Source organism: Seriola dumerili, unplaced genomic scaffold, assembly GCF_002260705.1.
Source record: "Seriola dumerili isolate Sdu_G_001 unplaced genomic scaffold, Sdu_1.0 BDQW01000800.1, whole genome shotgun sequence".
NCBI classification, from domain to species: Eukaryota; Metazoa; Chordata; class Actinopteri; order Carangiformes; family Carangidae; genus Seriola; species Seriola dumerili.
Genome location: NW_019175055.1, coordinates 5,315 through 17,158, shown reverse-complemented (window position 1 = coordinate 17,158; position 11,844 = coordinate 5,315). Strand labels below are relative to the sequence as shown.

General features: G+C 37.2%; 2 protein-coding genes across 2 annotated transcripts in view; both read right to left on the bottom strand.

The window, feature by feature from the left end:
* The window catches only part of LOC111236981 (tumor necrosis factor receptor superfamily member 14-like), a 20,746-nt gene extending 20,528 nt beyond the window's left edge, over positions 1 to 218 (bottom strand). The window contains exon 1 of the mRNA XM_022765906.1: positions 140 to 218. The gene's annotated coding sequence lies outside the window, so the exon portion shown is untranslated. The remainder of the gene's footprint in view (positions 1 to 139) is intronic.
* A 4,138-nt stretch (positions 219 to 4,356) lies between these two features.
* LOC111236976 (tumor necrosis factor receptor superfamily member 5-like) overlaps positions 4,357 to 11,844 on the bottom strand; it is an 11,318-nt gene continuing 3,830 nt past the window's right edge. Inside the window, exons 6-9 of the mRNA XM_022765898.1 lie at positions 5,381 to 5,528; positions 5,100 to 5,272; positions 4,954 to 4,985; positions 4,357 to 4,386 (exon numbers count right to left, since the gene is read on the bottom strand). Of these exons, the coding sequence (XP_022621619.1) occupies positions 4,357 to 4,386; positions 4,954 to 4,985; positions 5,100 to 5,272; positions 5,381 to 5,528 (383 nt within the window). The remainder of the gene's footprint in view (positions 4,387 to 4,953; positions 4,986 to 5,099; positions 5,273 to 5,380; positions 5,529 to 11,844) is intronic.

The window sequence follows — 11,844 nt, the reverse complement described above, 5'->3', positions numbered from 1 at the left end:
CAATGGAGGATGAGAAGAATCGATGCTGGTTTTCATCTAAACAGAAAATATAAACCATGTGTTACAACTACTAACACTCTAACTTTAACATGACATCTCAAGCAAAATACTACAAGGTCTAAAGAACAAAGGAACTCACATTTACACTCAGACAAACATCAGGAGAGAGTCCAGGCTGCTGCAGGTTGGTCAAAGGGTTCACACAAGGATTCAATCTCTCTTTAAGCCCTACAGTCTCACCCTGACACAGCTCCTCCTCCTCCGTCCTTATCACAACCACAAGATATAAAACCCGCTTTTTTTGACTGTCGTGTCACTGACAATGTTTAATCTCTGTAATAGAAAATCTAAATTGAACTTAAAGTTACTATGTCCTAATACTTCTACAGTGTACCAGGTATTTAATATTGAAATAACCTGGAATTGACAGAGTAAAAAAAAGAAATTACTGGGATCATGTTCATACAATGAATAAATAAACAAATAATTAAACCGAGGTGATAATCCACACAAGAGTCAATTAAAAACTAAAAATATGAAGCATTGACATTGACACAACCCCAACCCCTGCGGCCAATCGTTGTCGTGGAAAAATATATAAGATATATATATTGTAAACTGTGTTTGTACACTCCCCCGAAGTTACTTTATACACCATATTCACTAGACAGTGGATGTATTTTGCAAGTTACAGAGTGCGTCCTGAGGAATCTTTGAAGCAGTTGCTCAGCCGTTAAAATTCTTCTGTTCGTAGCACCAACAGATGGGAAGGCTGCCTGGTATATGAAATAAGTTTTCTTATTTTGTGAGTCGTGTGAAGCCTGTATAACAAAAGTCAAAAGATCACAAAGTTTGTTAAAAAACCGTGTGTGTGTAGTATCACTGTAAAACCGACTCGTACTCAGCTCGAGTACAGTTGTAGTTAGGTGTATAGCGTCGATGGTGACAGCTAGTCAGTGGTGGCTACTGACTCTGGCCACTTGGAAGGTTCACAGAGAGTGCAAAGCAGTTTTAGAAATAGGTTGCCTCTGATGATGTTAGAGCGTGTTCACTGTTATGAATCGTGCTACAGGCGCTGCACTGACCGGGCAGCCCATGTTTGCATCCACATTTGAGAGTTATTCGTGAGCGATTAGAAGACCAGTCGGGATGTCACTTTCGAGTCAGGCTGATGTTGGTTCGAGTGCAGTACCCACTCCTAAAGACTATTATACCGTCATTAAAGGGTGTTCAGCACAGTCAACTTGTTTACAACGAGCTAAACAAAAAAGTGTTAGGATGAGAACAACTTCTATATGAAAAAAAAAAATTTGTTGTCATGCTCAGGGAGCAGCAGTGCTATTTATAGCAGCTTAATATACTGTGGGGTAGGAATCATAAAGAAACAGTAGGTTACGTAAACAGAGAATCGTACAAACATATTAATAAGCTAATAACTCGCATTTTACCATACAAGATGTGAGAAAAGATCCTGCGAACAGTTATAAAGATCATTCATTTTTTAACAGCAGCAGCAAGTTGTGTTTCAGGAGTTGAACAGATGTGATCAAATAGCTCATACATGGCAGTAGTTGTATTTCATGTGTTTGTTTAAAACTTATATTCATTTGATTAAATCTTAGTGATGCAAGCAAAACTAATTCAGGTTTCTACTTAGTTTGTTTTCTAACAACTTCGATGTTTGCTAGAGGAAAGGAAACGCTTGAAGAACTTTTTCCATTTGATTCCTACTTAGATTTCTTTCATTCTCCTTTAAAATAACAATAGGGAGTGTTGAAGAAATTCACTCAAGTCCTTAGTTTCAAGTTTGCTGTAGTAAAGTAAGTTTATTGGAATCCCAGGATACGGTGAGCCAACTGACACAGAGCAGGTCTGAGGCAGTAGACTGACCCAGAGTGTAGGCAGGGAGACAGTTATACAGTTCAAAACAATGGGATGGACAACTGTATTTTTCATATACCTGGGGTTACAGATATTTGGTCAGACAGGAAAGAAAATTAGAAAACAAAGAGGTGATCTGTGTGGTCTAGCAGTGTAACACCAAGGTTCAAGTTATCAAGGGGTAGGAGGGCTCTTAGTTTGGCATAGATATCCACAGGTAGGGCAGCGCGGGGGCCCCTAGATCGAATCAGCCAATGTGCACAGGTAAGTATGTTGTAAGACATGAGCGTTGGTGATGTAAGAGTGAAGAAGGGGTGTTCTCCTTGATGAAAGGATCAAGGGGCCAACTCAGTAGGGTTATAGAGTTGTCCGTAGGTGTCAGCAAGTCTACACTGAATACACTGAAGATTGTGTATATTCTTCCTGAGGAGTTAACACAGTTAAACTTGTTATAATACAACTAAAAGAGTCTAGAAACATTTAGTATAATGTGTCATTAATTCTTTTGAGGGTGTAACTCCAGTTGTGGTTTCTTACAGTAATACATGTTAGTTGATTGTTATAGAAAAGTCCTGACAGAGACGGGCTTGTTGTCTTCTGTGCTACAATTACTGCAGCATGACCAGGCTGAACTAAGATTTTATAATCTTCCATACAGTCCTACATCACAGCTGAAGGAGGGAGACACAGCATCAGTTTCCAAGTTCAGGTGTGTTGAATTAATGAACAGGACAGCAGAACTGGACCCATAATTCCGGACGGCACCTGAAGCAGCCTACAACTAATGAATCAGTTTCCAGAGGTTTCATTGATTTTTCCATCAGCTGTGACAGGAACAAAGAAATGTTTACAACAAACAGGAAACGAACAACAGGCTACACGTTTTCTTGTGTTGAAATAAATCTGCAATCATTCGTCATTAAGCTTCATCTTCCACGAAGCGTTTAATGACGTTACAGTCATTTTAATAAGGTTTTACTGCCTCATAACGTCTTTCCTCCAGAGGTTTGAGGGGGATTGTTGTTGAAAATTAGATGATAAAACGTAGATGAGATTAGTTTGTGTGGATCGGACATTTCCCCTGGAACTGGGCCGTGACCTCAGGGTCACAGTCAAAATGGAGACTTTAGTCTCGTTTCAACTTGTTTAGTTTCCTACCTTGGTGACACGGTCACGTGTCGTGTACTCCTCTGCTCCACAGCATAATCCTGGTACGTTAGCTTCATCTTTTAACGTACTTAAGAATTGGAAAAGAAAAATGCCTCTTTTTTGAACAAATTTTATTCCATTCATTTCTTTTTAAGGAACAAACACCTGTAAATACGTAACATGTTCAAGTTGCACATGATAAACATTTAGCAAAGGTATATACAGAGGATACACATAATACACATAATAAAAACACAGATCTAAATAAAGTGCATAAAGATTTTAAAGATTTCAAAATAGCAGAAGCTTTTTGTGTTTAATTGAACTCTAAAAACAATAAAACATGGTTTCTTACTGTAAATTTACATTAATGCATATGGAATTAAACCTTTATAATAAGATTTATCATGTACATGTTTGTCAGTGTATTATTTTCCAGGAAACAAAACAAAACATTCTTCTACAGAAAAATAAAACTTTCATCAATATTTTCATTAATGAAAGTTCAGAGGTTTCGTCAGAAATTCTCTACAATTGGGCAATAAATAAAATTAAACAGTTTCTGGATGTCCATAACAGAAGCTAGAATTCACATCAGGGTCACTCTTAACTTTTTCTTTCTTTTTTGTCATAATTTTTAGCTGGTTAAAAATCATGAATAAGTTTAAAAGAAATGACCTTTTATTAGTAATTAAGTAACGATCAAGTTTTCTTCCACACCATATCATTTACAAATTGATCCAAATATGAAATAATGTAGTAATTTATATGTAGTAATGATTTAAAGTCAGACTAAACCATTTGGCAACAAACCTCCCTCCCATCACACCTGCTGAGGACAACACACACACACACACACACACACACACACACACACACACACACACACACACACACACACACACACACAGGAGGTGTGAAAACAATTAATCATACTGATAAATGACTAAATGGCATTTCAAAGTGTCAGATGAATTCTTACTTTAATTTGAGACGGTATCTAAACTATTATGTGGAGATTTGCTCTCTGTGTGTCTGTTTTCTAGTTTCTATACATTTAAACTAAAACACGTCACTGCCTGAAGCTGCATCAACCAGCAGCTCTTTGACCCATGGCATATGTGGGTTTTTATTAGCCTGCAAACTTCTTCTAAATCAAAGAGACTTTACTTTTGCTGGTTCCATGTATTTACAGGCAACTGACAGACTTTACTGTCTTATTAAGAGACTATATTACTTATTACTGTCTTAGTAAAAATAGGAATACAGAGGTAGGCTACGTTTGTTCATATAAACCTGTAGAGTTAAAAAATATATATATATTGGTTACAGGAACCTGTATATACAGTATGTACACTGAGCGTGAGAAACAGAGGACATGAAGATACAAACCAAGTGTCTGTAGCAACGAGCCGCTCAGCCGTTGAAAAGCAGATGATCAACTATCATGAGAGATCATGATCCAGACTGTAGACCAGCAGCTCTGTAGAGGGTGGCCTCAGTTTCTTTGAGGTTTTATTTCTGTACCCTGCAAAGACAATGTGCCAGCACCCAACTGGATTATAACTGGGGTCTAGAGCACATTTACTCTGCAGTGAACTGACACTGCACATCTGATTATCTCCAGGTCGTTTTCTTATGCTGAGGAGAGAAATACATTCACTTAAAGCAGAAACCTCTTGGACAGTTGTTCAGGCTTCACAGAGTGATGTCAGGAGGGACTGTAAGGAAGAATATACTCCTGTCTTACCTTCTTGTCATAATGGTGCCATTGGTTCTGCTTGTTCTCCGTGATCCTTTCTCTTTGGTGAAATATTAATGAACAGATGAAATAATTGAATTAGTGAGATAAACCAAGTATTGTCATTTACCACAGTGCATATTTACATACACACAGTTTCACAAAGAGAGTAACAAACATACCTCTGTGGGAGGGCTTCCACATCTTATTAGAGCTATAATAAAAAACAAATGAAAAACATCTTAATCAACAACGTCATGACTTGGCAGAAAGTATCATCATCCATTAAACCATGATAACATTTTCTTTGACTGCACACAGATCTTACCTGCTAGAAGTTTTCTTATCTTCCAGATGAGAACTAAAACAAAGCCAATCACTAATAAAAGCAATACAGCGCTGATCACAATTATTATCACGTTTAAACTGTTTCTTTCTCCACATTCAGCATCACTTGCAGCAGTTCCTGGTTTTATCAGCTGAAGGTTTTCTGATTTACATCTGGAACGATAGAGGGACGTTTTTACTTTATAAATGTATAGAAACTTCAAATTCACTGCAGTTGTGAGAAACCAGATGTGTCTATGTCTGATGTGAAGCTTCACTTACTGTGTGTGTGGTTGACAAGATGTAAATGTCCCATCTGAAAATGTTCCTTCTCTGCAGCCAGAGCACACAGTGTCTTTGGAGGCTGTTCCTGTACAAGAACAAATGATACACATGTTGAAAGTAGTTACTAGTGTACACATCATATGATGACAGGGTCAGTGTGATATGACATCACTACATTTCATCAGACTGTCTGATTTCCACTCAGCTGATTTTTAAAATAGTTGAGATTTTTGAATCCAACACTTGAAAATCAAAACATTCAATAATAGTTTTCTTTGTTTCAGTTCCCAACATGACAGTTAATCCTTTAATATTTGAGGTTTGATGAAATGTTGTCGTGCAGCTCTTTTCTCATAAGAGCAGAACAAGATGGATTTTAATTCACTATAAAGGAGAAATGCATCATCAGCTTCATGAGAGACGAAACCAGCCCCATACTGGTTTTGACACGAAAAACACTGGAAACTATCCAAATGTGTATTAGAGCTTTCAGTGTCGCTTTTCATGCAAGATATTGTAAGCTATCCCAGATGGTTATATATGCTTAGTATGATCAGTAAACGAAGCTTGACCCATCAAGAAGTTAATAAACTACAATGTAAACTCCATGTAACTTTTTGTCCTTCGACAGTTTAACGAACCGATGTTGTCTGGGTAACGATAATGACATAATAAACCAAGAAAGTCATTTATGAAGATAAACCACAATGTTTGTGTTTGGAAGCACAAGTTGTCCACAACACTGCTGTCAACGTGTGTTTGGTCCCCTAAATCTTCACAGTATATGAGCCAAAACTCTCTCTTACATGACTATTATGGATATTCCACAGTGAACACGCAACCTTTCAGAACTGGAACATAAAGAAGATGAAATGTGTTGCTCTCGTGCAAGTCTGGGTGTCTGTACTTCAGCCAAAGATGTTGGCCTGACTGTTTCTCTAGTTCCGAATCAACGTCAAGAGTCACATTCCCCCAGTTATCTTTCCTTAATATATAGTCAATAATTCAAGCCTTATTACCCTGATAGTTTTTGAATCAGGACTTCAGGTCGTTTGAATCACGTAGCTCATTAGAAAAATAAAGTGTATCAGATAAAGAAGGCCCTTAGTTTGTTATTTCAACATATTGGAATCATACATTTCGAAAAGACAACAAGAATGTGGCTGGAAGAACCATGTTAGTTAGTTAGAACCACAATCGTTTTTCATGTACAATTTTTCAACACCATTTCTCAGGAGCAATTTACACTGAATAGAGCAATGTTAAAGCAAGCTGGGGCATCTCTGACATCTTTTGGGAGTTTACAGTTTTTTGTATTTTTGTTCCTTACATGAAACTGCACTTGTATAACCAGCTTTTTTACTCAGTGCAGTCGGTCGATCATCCAAAAGTTACAGACTGGACTGAGTGACTTCACTTGACCTGCTCCAAGAATGCGACTTTTAATAATAATTGATACCTTACCGTTGTCTTAAATCAGAAAAGAAAACCACTTTTTGACTGATGTATGTCCTTGGTGACATCTTGTGTGTTTCTCTCTGCTGGCCACACAGCTGTTCCTTGTAAAATCAGTAACAGAAGAATCCTTCCAAGTGCTTCACAACTCTGTCTGATGTTTTGCTTTATCATGAACATCCTCATCTTCAGACCAGAACTGTCCAAACAGACATCATAGAGAATTATACATGTAGGATAAACTTCTATTTGGTGGTTTAATCTATCTAAGAACAACTAGCAATTATTTCTTGACTAAGATGTCGTGAAAACTAAAATGATCTTGAATATGTTCTATACACTCCCATCCATTGTGTTCTGCCTGGATCTTGTTTTCATATCTTAACTACAATACACACACACACACGTTTTTTTATGCAGCTCTATCGGTTGTGAGCTGTATCCCGTATTACCTGACAGACACTTTCATTATTCATTAACTACTTTGCTACTTTCTGTACTGTCTCCACTCCTTGCTACATAATGCACCCAAGCTGCTGCATGTTGACTACTGCTGTAGAATAACTGATTTAATTACTTATTCGTAGTTTTGTTTTACTGAATGAAATTGATAGCATATATTTAAATTAATAAACCAACCCTTGGTCATCATTGGATACGTGCCTCTTTAAATTAACTTTAAAAAATTATCAAGAATTCTCTGCATCTTCACAGTGAGCTGTCTTTAAAAAGTTGTTTCTTCACATTGTGGTTTTGCAGTAATATACAATTACTGATTTAATCAGTTTATACAAGTTTCTAACCTAAATAAAGAAAGATCGCAAAGAAATCTACTACCACCAGGGTTTTGCAGCGATCCATGTTTAATCATGGGTTATTCATGAAGGTTCTTCTAACGGCAAACAGAAGTCTGTGTGAGTTCTGTTCTATTCCTTTGGAAAAGAAACCACGCACTTTAATTTCATGCAATATTTTCTATTGATGAAAATAAATGTGTTAATCTTGGGGGTAAATTGTTAAAGGACTAATAAATGCCATTGAACGTTATCAGACGACCAGAACGACGCATGTACACAAGTGATTTGGTAGTATGTGAACTGACATCCGATAAACGTAATACGTTGTTAATTAGTAAGATCCAACCTGAATGATTAAGGGACATTATACTGTTAGTTAACCTTTAGAGACTTTGTTTGCTTGCCAGGTGTCAACCATACTCCACCAGAATGCAACCACTTGTGTGTGTAGAACAGTGGAGTCAGTCTGTCCTCCTGGGGTCGGTGGTTGTTTCATAGTGAAAGTGAAACGTATCAGTGAAGAACTGGGGCTGGACTCTTGTTTTTTAGTGTCACTTTAACAATATTTACCCACCAAGATTAACATTTTTCATTCAATAAAAAATATTGCATGAAATTGAAATTGTTGGTTTTCTTTTCAAACAGGAAATAGAGTTAGAACAGCTGCACAGAGTTAGGGAGAACTTGCCTGTCTGCCCGTGCTTAGAAGGACCTTCATTGGAATCAACCCACTGGATTAAACAATGTTTTGACCTGCACAAACTGTGATGAAGGTAGATTCTGTCTGCTAACTCTTCTTGTTATTACCGTAGAACTTGTGACTAAACCTGAATTTAAAATCAAGTAATTAGTAAATATTACTGCAAATCCACAATGTGAAAGAACAAACTGTTTAAAGAAAAACAAAGCGTCACTGTGAAGATGCAAAATTTTGATTTAATTTTTAAGTAAATTTAAGAAGCCACGTCTCCAGAGATGGCCAAGGGATGGTTATAATAAAATATATGCTTATCAATTCATTCAGTAAAACAAGAACTAACATAGATAATAAATCAGTATTCTACAGGCAGTAGTCAACAATGCAGCAGCTTAGAGGTGCAAATTATGTAAGCAAGGGGTGAGTACAGTACAGAGAAGTAGCAAAAGTAGTAATAAATAATGAAAAAGTGTCCTGGTCAGAGTAAAACTGGAAAAGCTCACAACCGATTAAGAGTCTGAATAAAAACAAACGTGTGTGTGTGTGTATTGTAGTTATGGATAATGAAAACAATATCCAGGCAGTAACAAATGGATGGAGAGTGTAGAACATCATCAAGATCATTTTAGTTTTCACGACATCTAGTCAGAAATAAATTGCTAGTTGTTCTTTAGTAAGATTAAACAACAATAGAGTTTTGTATCTACTGTAATAATCTCTATGGTGTGTCTGACAGGTTCTGGTCTGAAGGATGAAGGAGTCATGTATAAGCAACATCAGACAGAGTTTGTGGAAGCACTGAAGAAATTTCTGTACTGCCTTTACAAAGGAACAGCTGTGTGGCAGCAGAGAAACACACAAGGATGTCACCCACAGGACATACATCAGTCAAAAAGGTGGTTTTCTTGGGTTCTGACTTTAAGATCAATACTGTAGGTAATAATTTTATAAAAGATCTCATCGTTGGGCAGGTCCCAGTTTTGAAGTCACTCAGTGCAGGTCTGTAAACTTTTGGATGATGAACCGACTGCACTGAGTAAAAAGCTGGTTAGTTACAAGGTGCACGTTCATGTAAAGGAACAAAAATACAATAAAAACTGTTAAACGTCCAAGATGTTCAAGATGATGCCCCAGCTTGGCTTTAACATTGGGCTCTTTAATTCAGTGTTATTGCTCCCTGAGAAATGGTGTGAAAGTTGTTGTGTCTAAACTAACTAACATGGTTCTTCCACCACATCTTGTTGTCTTTCTAAATGTTGATTCAATATGTGAAATAAACAACTTAAGGCCTTTTATCTGATACACTTTATTTTTAAATGAGGCTACGTGAAATTCAACCACTGAAGGTCCTGATTCAAGAACTATCATGGTAGATAAGCTTGAATTTATTCGATATGAATATTAAGGAAAGATAACTGGGGGAATGTGACTCTTGAACTTGATCGAACTATGAGAAACAGTCAGGCCAACATGCTTTGGCTGAGTACAGCCACAGACTTGCACGAGAGCAAACACATTTCATGTTTCTTTATCCAGGTTCGGAAAGTTGCTGTTCAGCATGTTATTATAGATAAGGCATGTAGAGAGTTTTGCTCTATACTGTGAAGATTAGGGACCAAACACACTGACATCAGTGTTGTGGACAACTGTGCTTCAAAACACAAACATTGTGTGTTTATCTTTCATAAATGACTTTCTTTGTTATATATGTCATTATCGTGTACCCAGACAACATGGGATGGTTTACAACTGTCTGAAGGACAAAAAGTTTACATGTAGTTTACATGTAGTTATGTAACTTCTTGATGGTCCAAGTGTTTACTGATCATATAAGCATAAATATCTGATGCTTAAATATGCTTATGAAGCACTGCAAGCTAATAACATTTGGATAGTTTCAGTGTCGTGTCAAACAGTGGCTGGTTTTGTTTATGAATGCTGATGTGATTTCTCCTTTATATAGTGAATTTAAAATCCATCTTGTTCTGCTCTTATGAAGAAAAGAGCTGCACGACAACTTTTTCATAAACCTCAAATTCATAAGGATTAACTGTCATGTTGGGACTGAAACAAAGAAACTATTATTGGAATTGTTTTGTGTTTTCAAGTGTTGGATTCAAAAAATCTCAATATTTTAAAAAATTAGCTGAGTTGGAAATGCAGACAGTCTGGATGAAATGTTAGTGATGTTCATATCACACTGACGCCTTGTCATCATATGATGTGTACTACTAGTAACTACTTTCCACACATGTGTAATCATTTGTTCTTTGTACAGAACAGCCTCCAAAGACAACTGTTGTGCTCTGGCTGCAGAGAACGAACATTTTCAGGATGGGACATTAACATCTTGTCAACCACACACAACAGGTAAGTGAAGCTTTCACATCCGACATAGACACATCTGGGTTTCTCACAACTGGCAGTGAAATTTGAAGTTTCTATACATTTATAAAGTAAAAAACCGTCCCTCTATCCGTTCCAGATGGTAAATCAGAAACTTCAATGCTGATAAAACCAGGAACTGCTGCAAGTGGATCTGAATGTATGGGAAAGAAAAGTTAAGACGTGATAATAATTGTGATCAGGCGCTGGTATTGCTTTTTAATTAGTGATTGGCTTTGTTTAGTTTCTCATCTGAAGATAAGAAAAACTTCTAGCAGGTAAGATCTGTGGTGCAGTCAAAGAAAATGTTTATTTATGGTTTAATGGATGATGATACTGTTCTGCCAAAGTTCCACTGACGTTGTTGAATTAACGAATGTTTTTCATTTTGTGTTTTTATTATGCTCCTAATAGATGTGGAAGCCCTCCCACACACGAGGTATTGTTGTTACCTCTTCTTTGTGAAACTCTGTGTATGTAAATAGCACTGTGGTAAATGACAATACTTGGTTTATCTCCTAATTCAATTATTTCATCTGTTTTCATTAATATTTCACCAAAGAGAAAGATCACGGAGAACAAGCAGAACCAATGGCACCATTATGACAGAAGAGTAAGACAGGAGTATCATTCTTCCTTACAAGTCCCTCCTGCACATCACTCTGTGAAGGCCTGAACAACTTGTCCAAGAGGTTTCTGCTTTAAGTGAATGTATTCCTGCTACTTCATCCAGCAATACATGACCAGAGCCTGGAGATGAGTCGAGATGTGGAGTGTCAGTTCACTTGCAAGAGTAAGCAATGTTGCTCTAGACCCCAGTTGTATAATCCAGTTGGGTGCTGGCACATTGTCTTTGCAGGGTAACAGAAAATAAACCTACAAAGAGAAACTGAGGCACCCTCTACAGAGCTGCTCGGTCTACAGTCTGGATCAGTGATCTCTCATGAGTAGTTGAATCATCTGCTTTCAACGGGCTGAGCGGCTCGTTGCTACAGACACTTTGGTTTGTATTCTTCATGTCCTCTGTTTCTCACGCTCAGTGGTACATACTGTATATACAGGTTCCTGTACCAATATATATTATATTTTTTAACTCTACACGGTTTGATATGAACAAACGTAGCCTA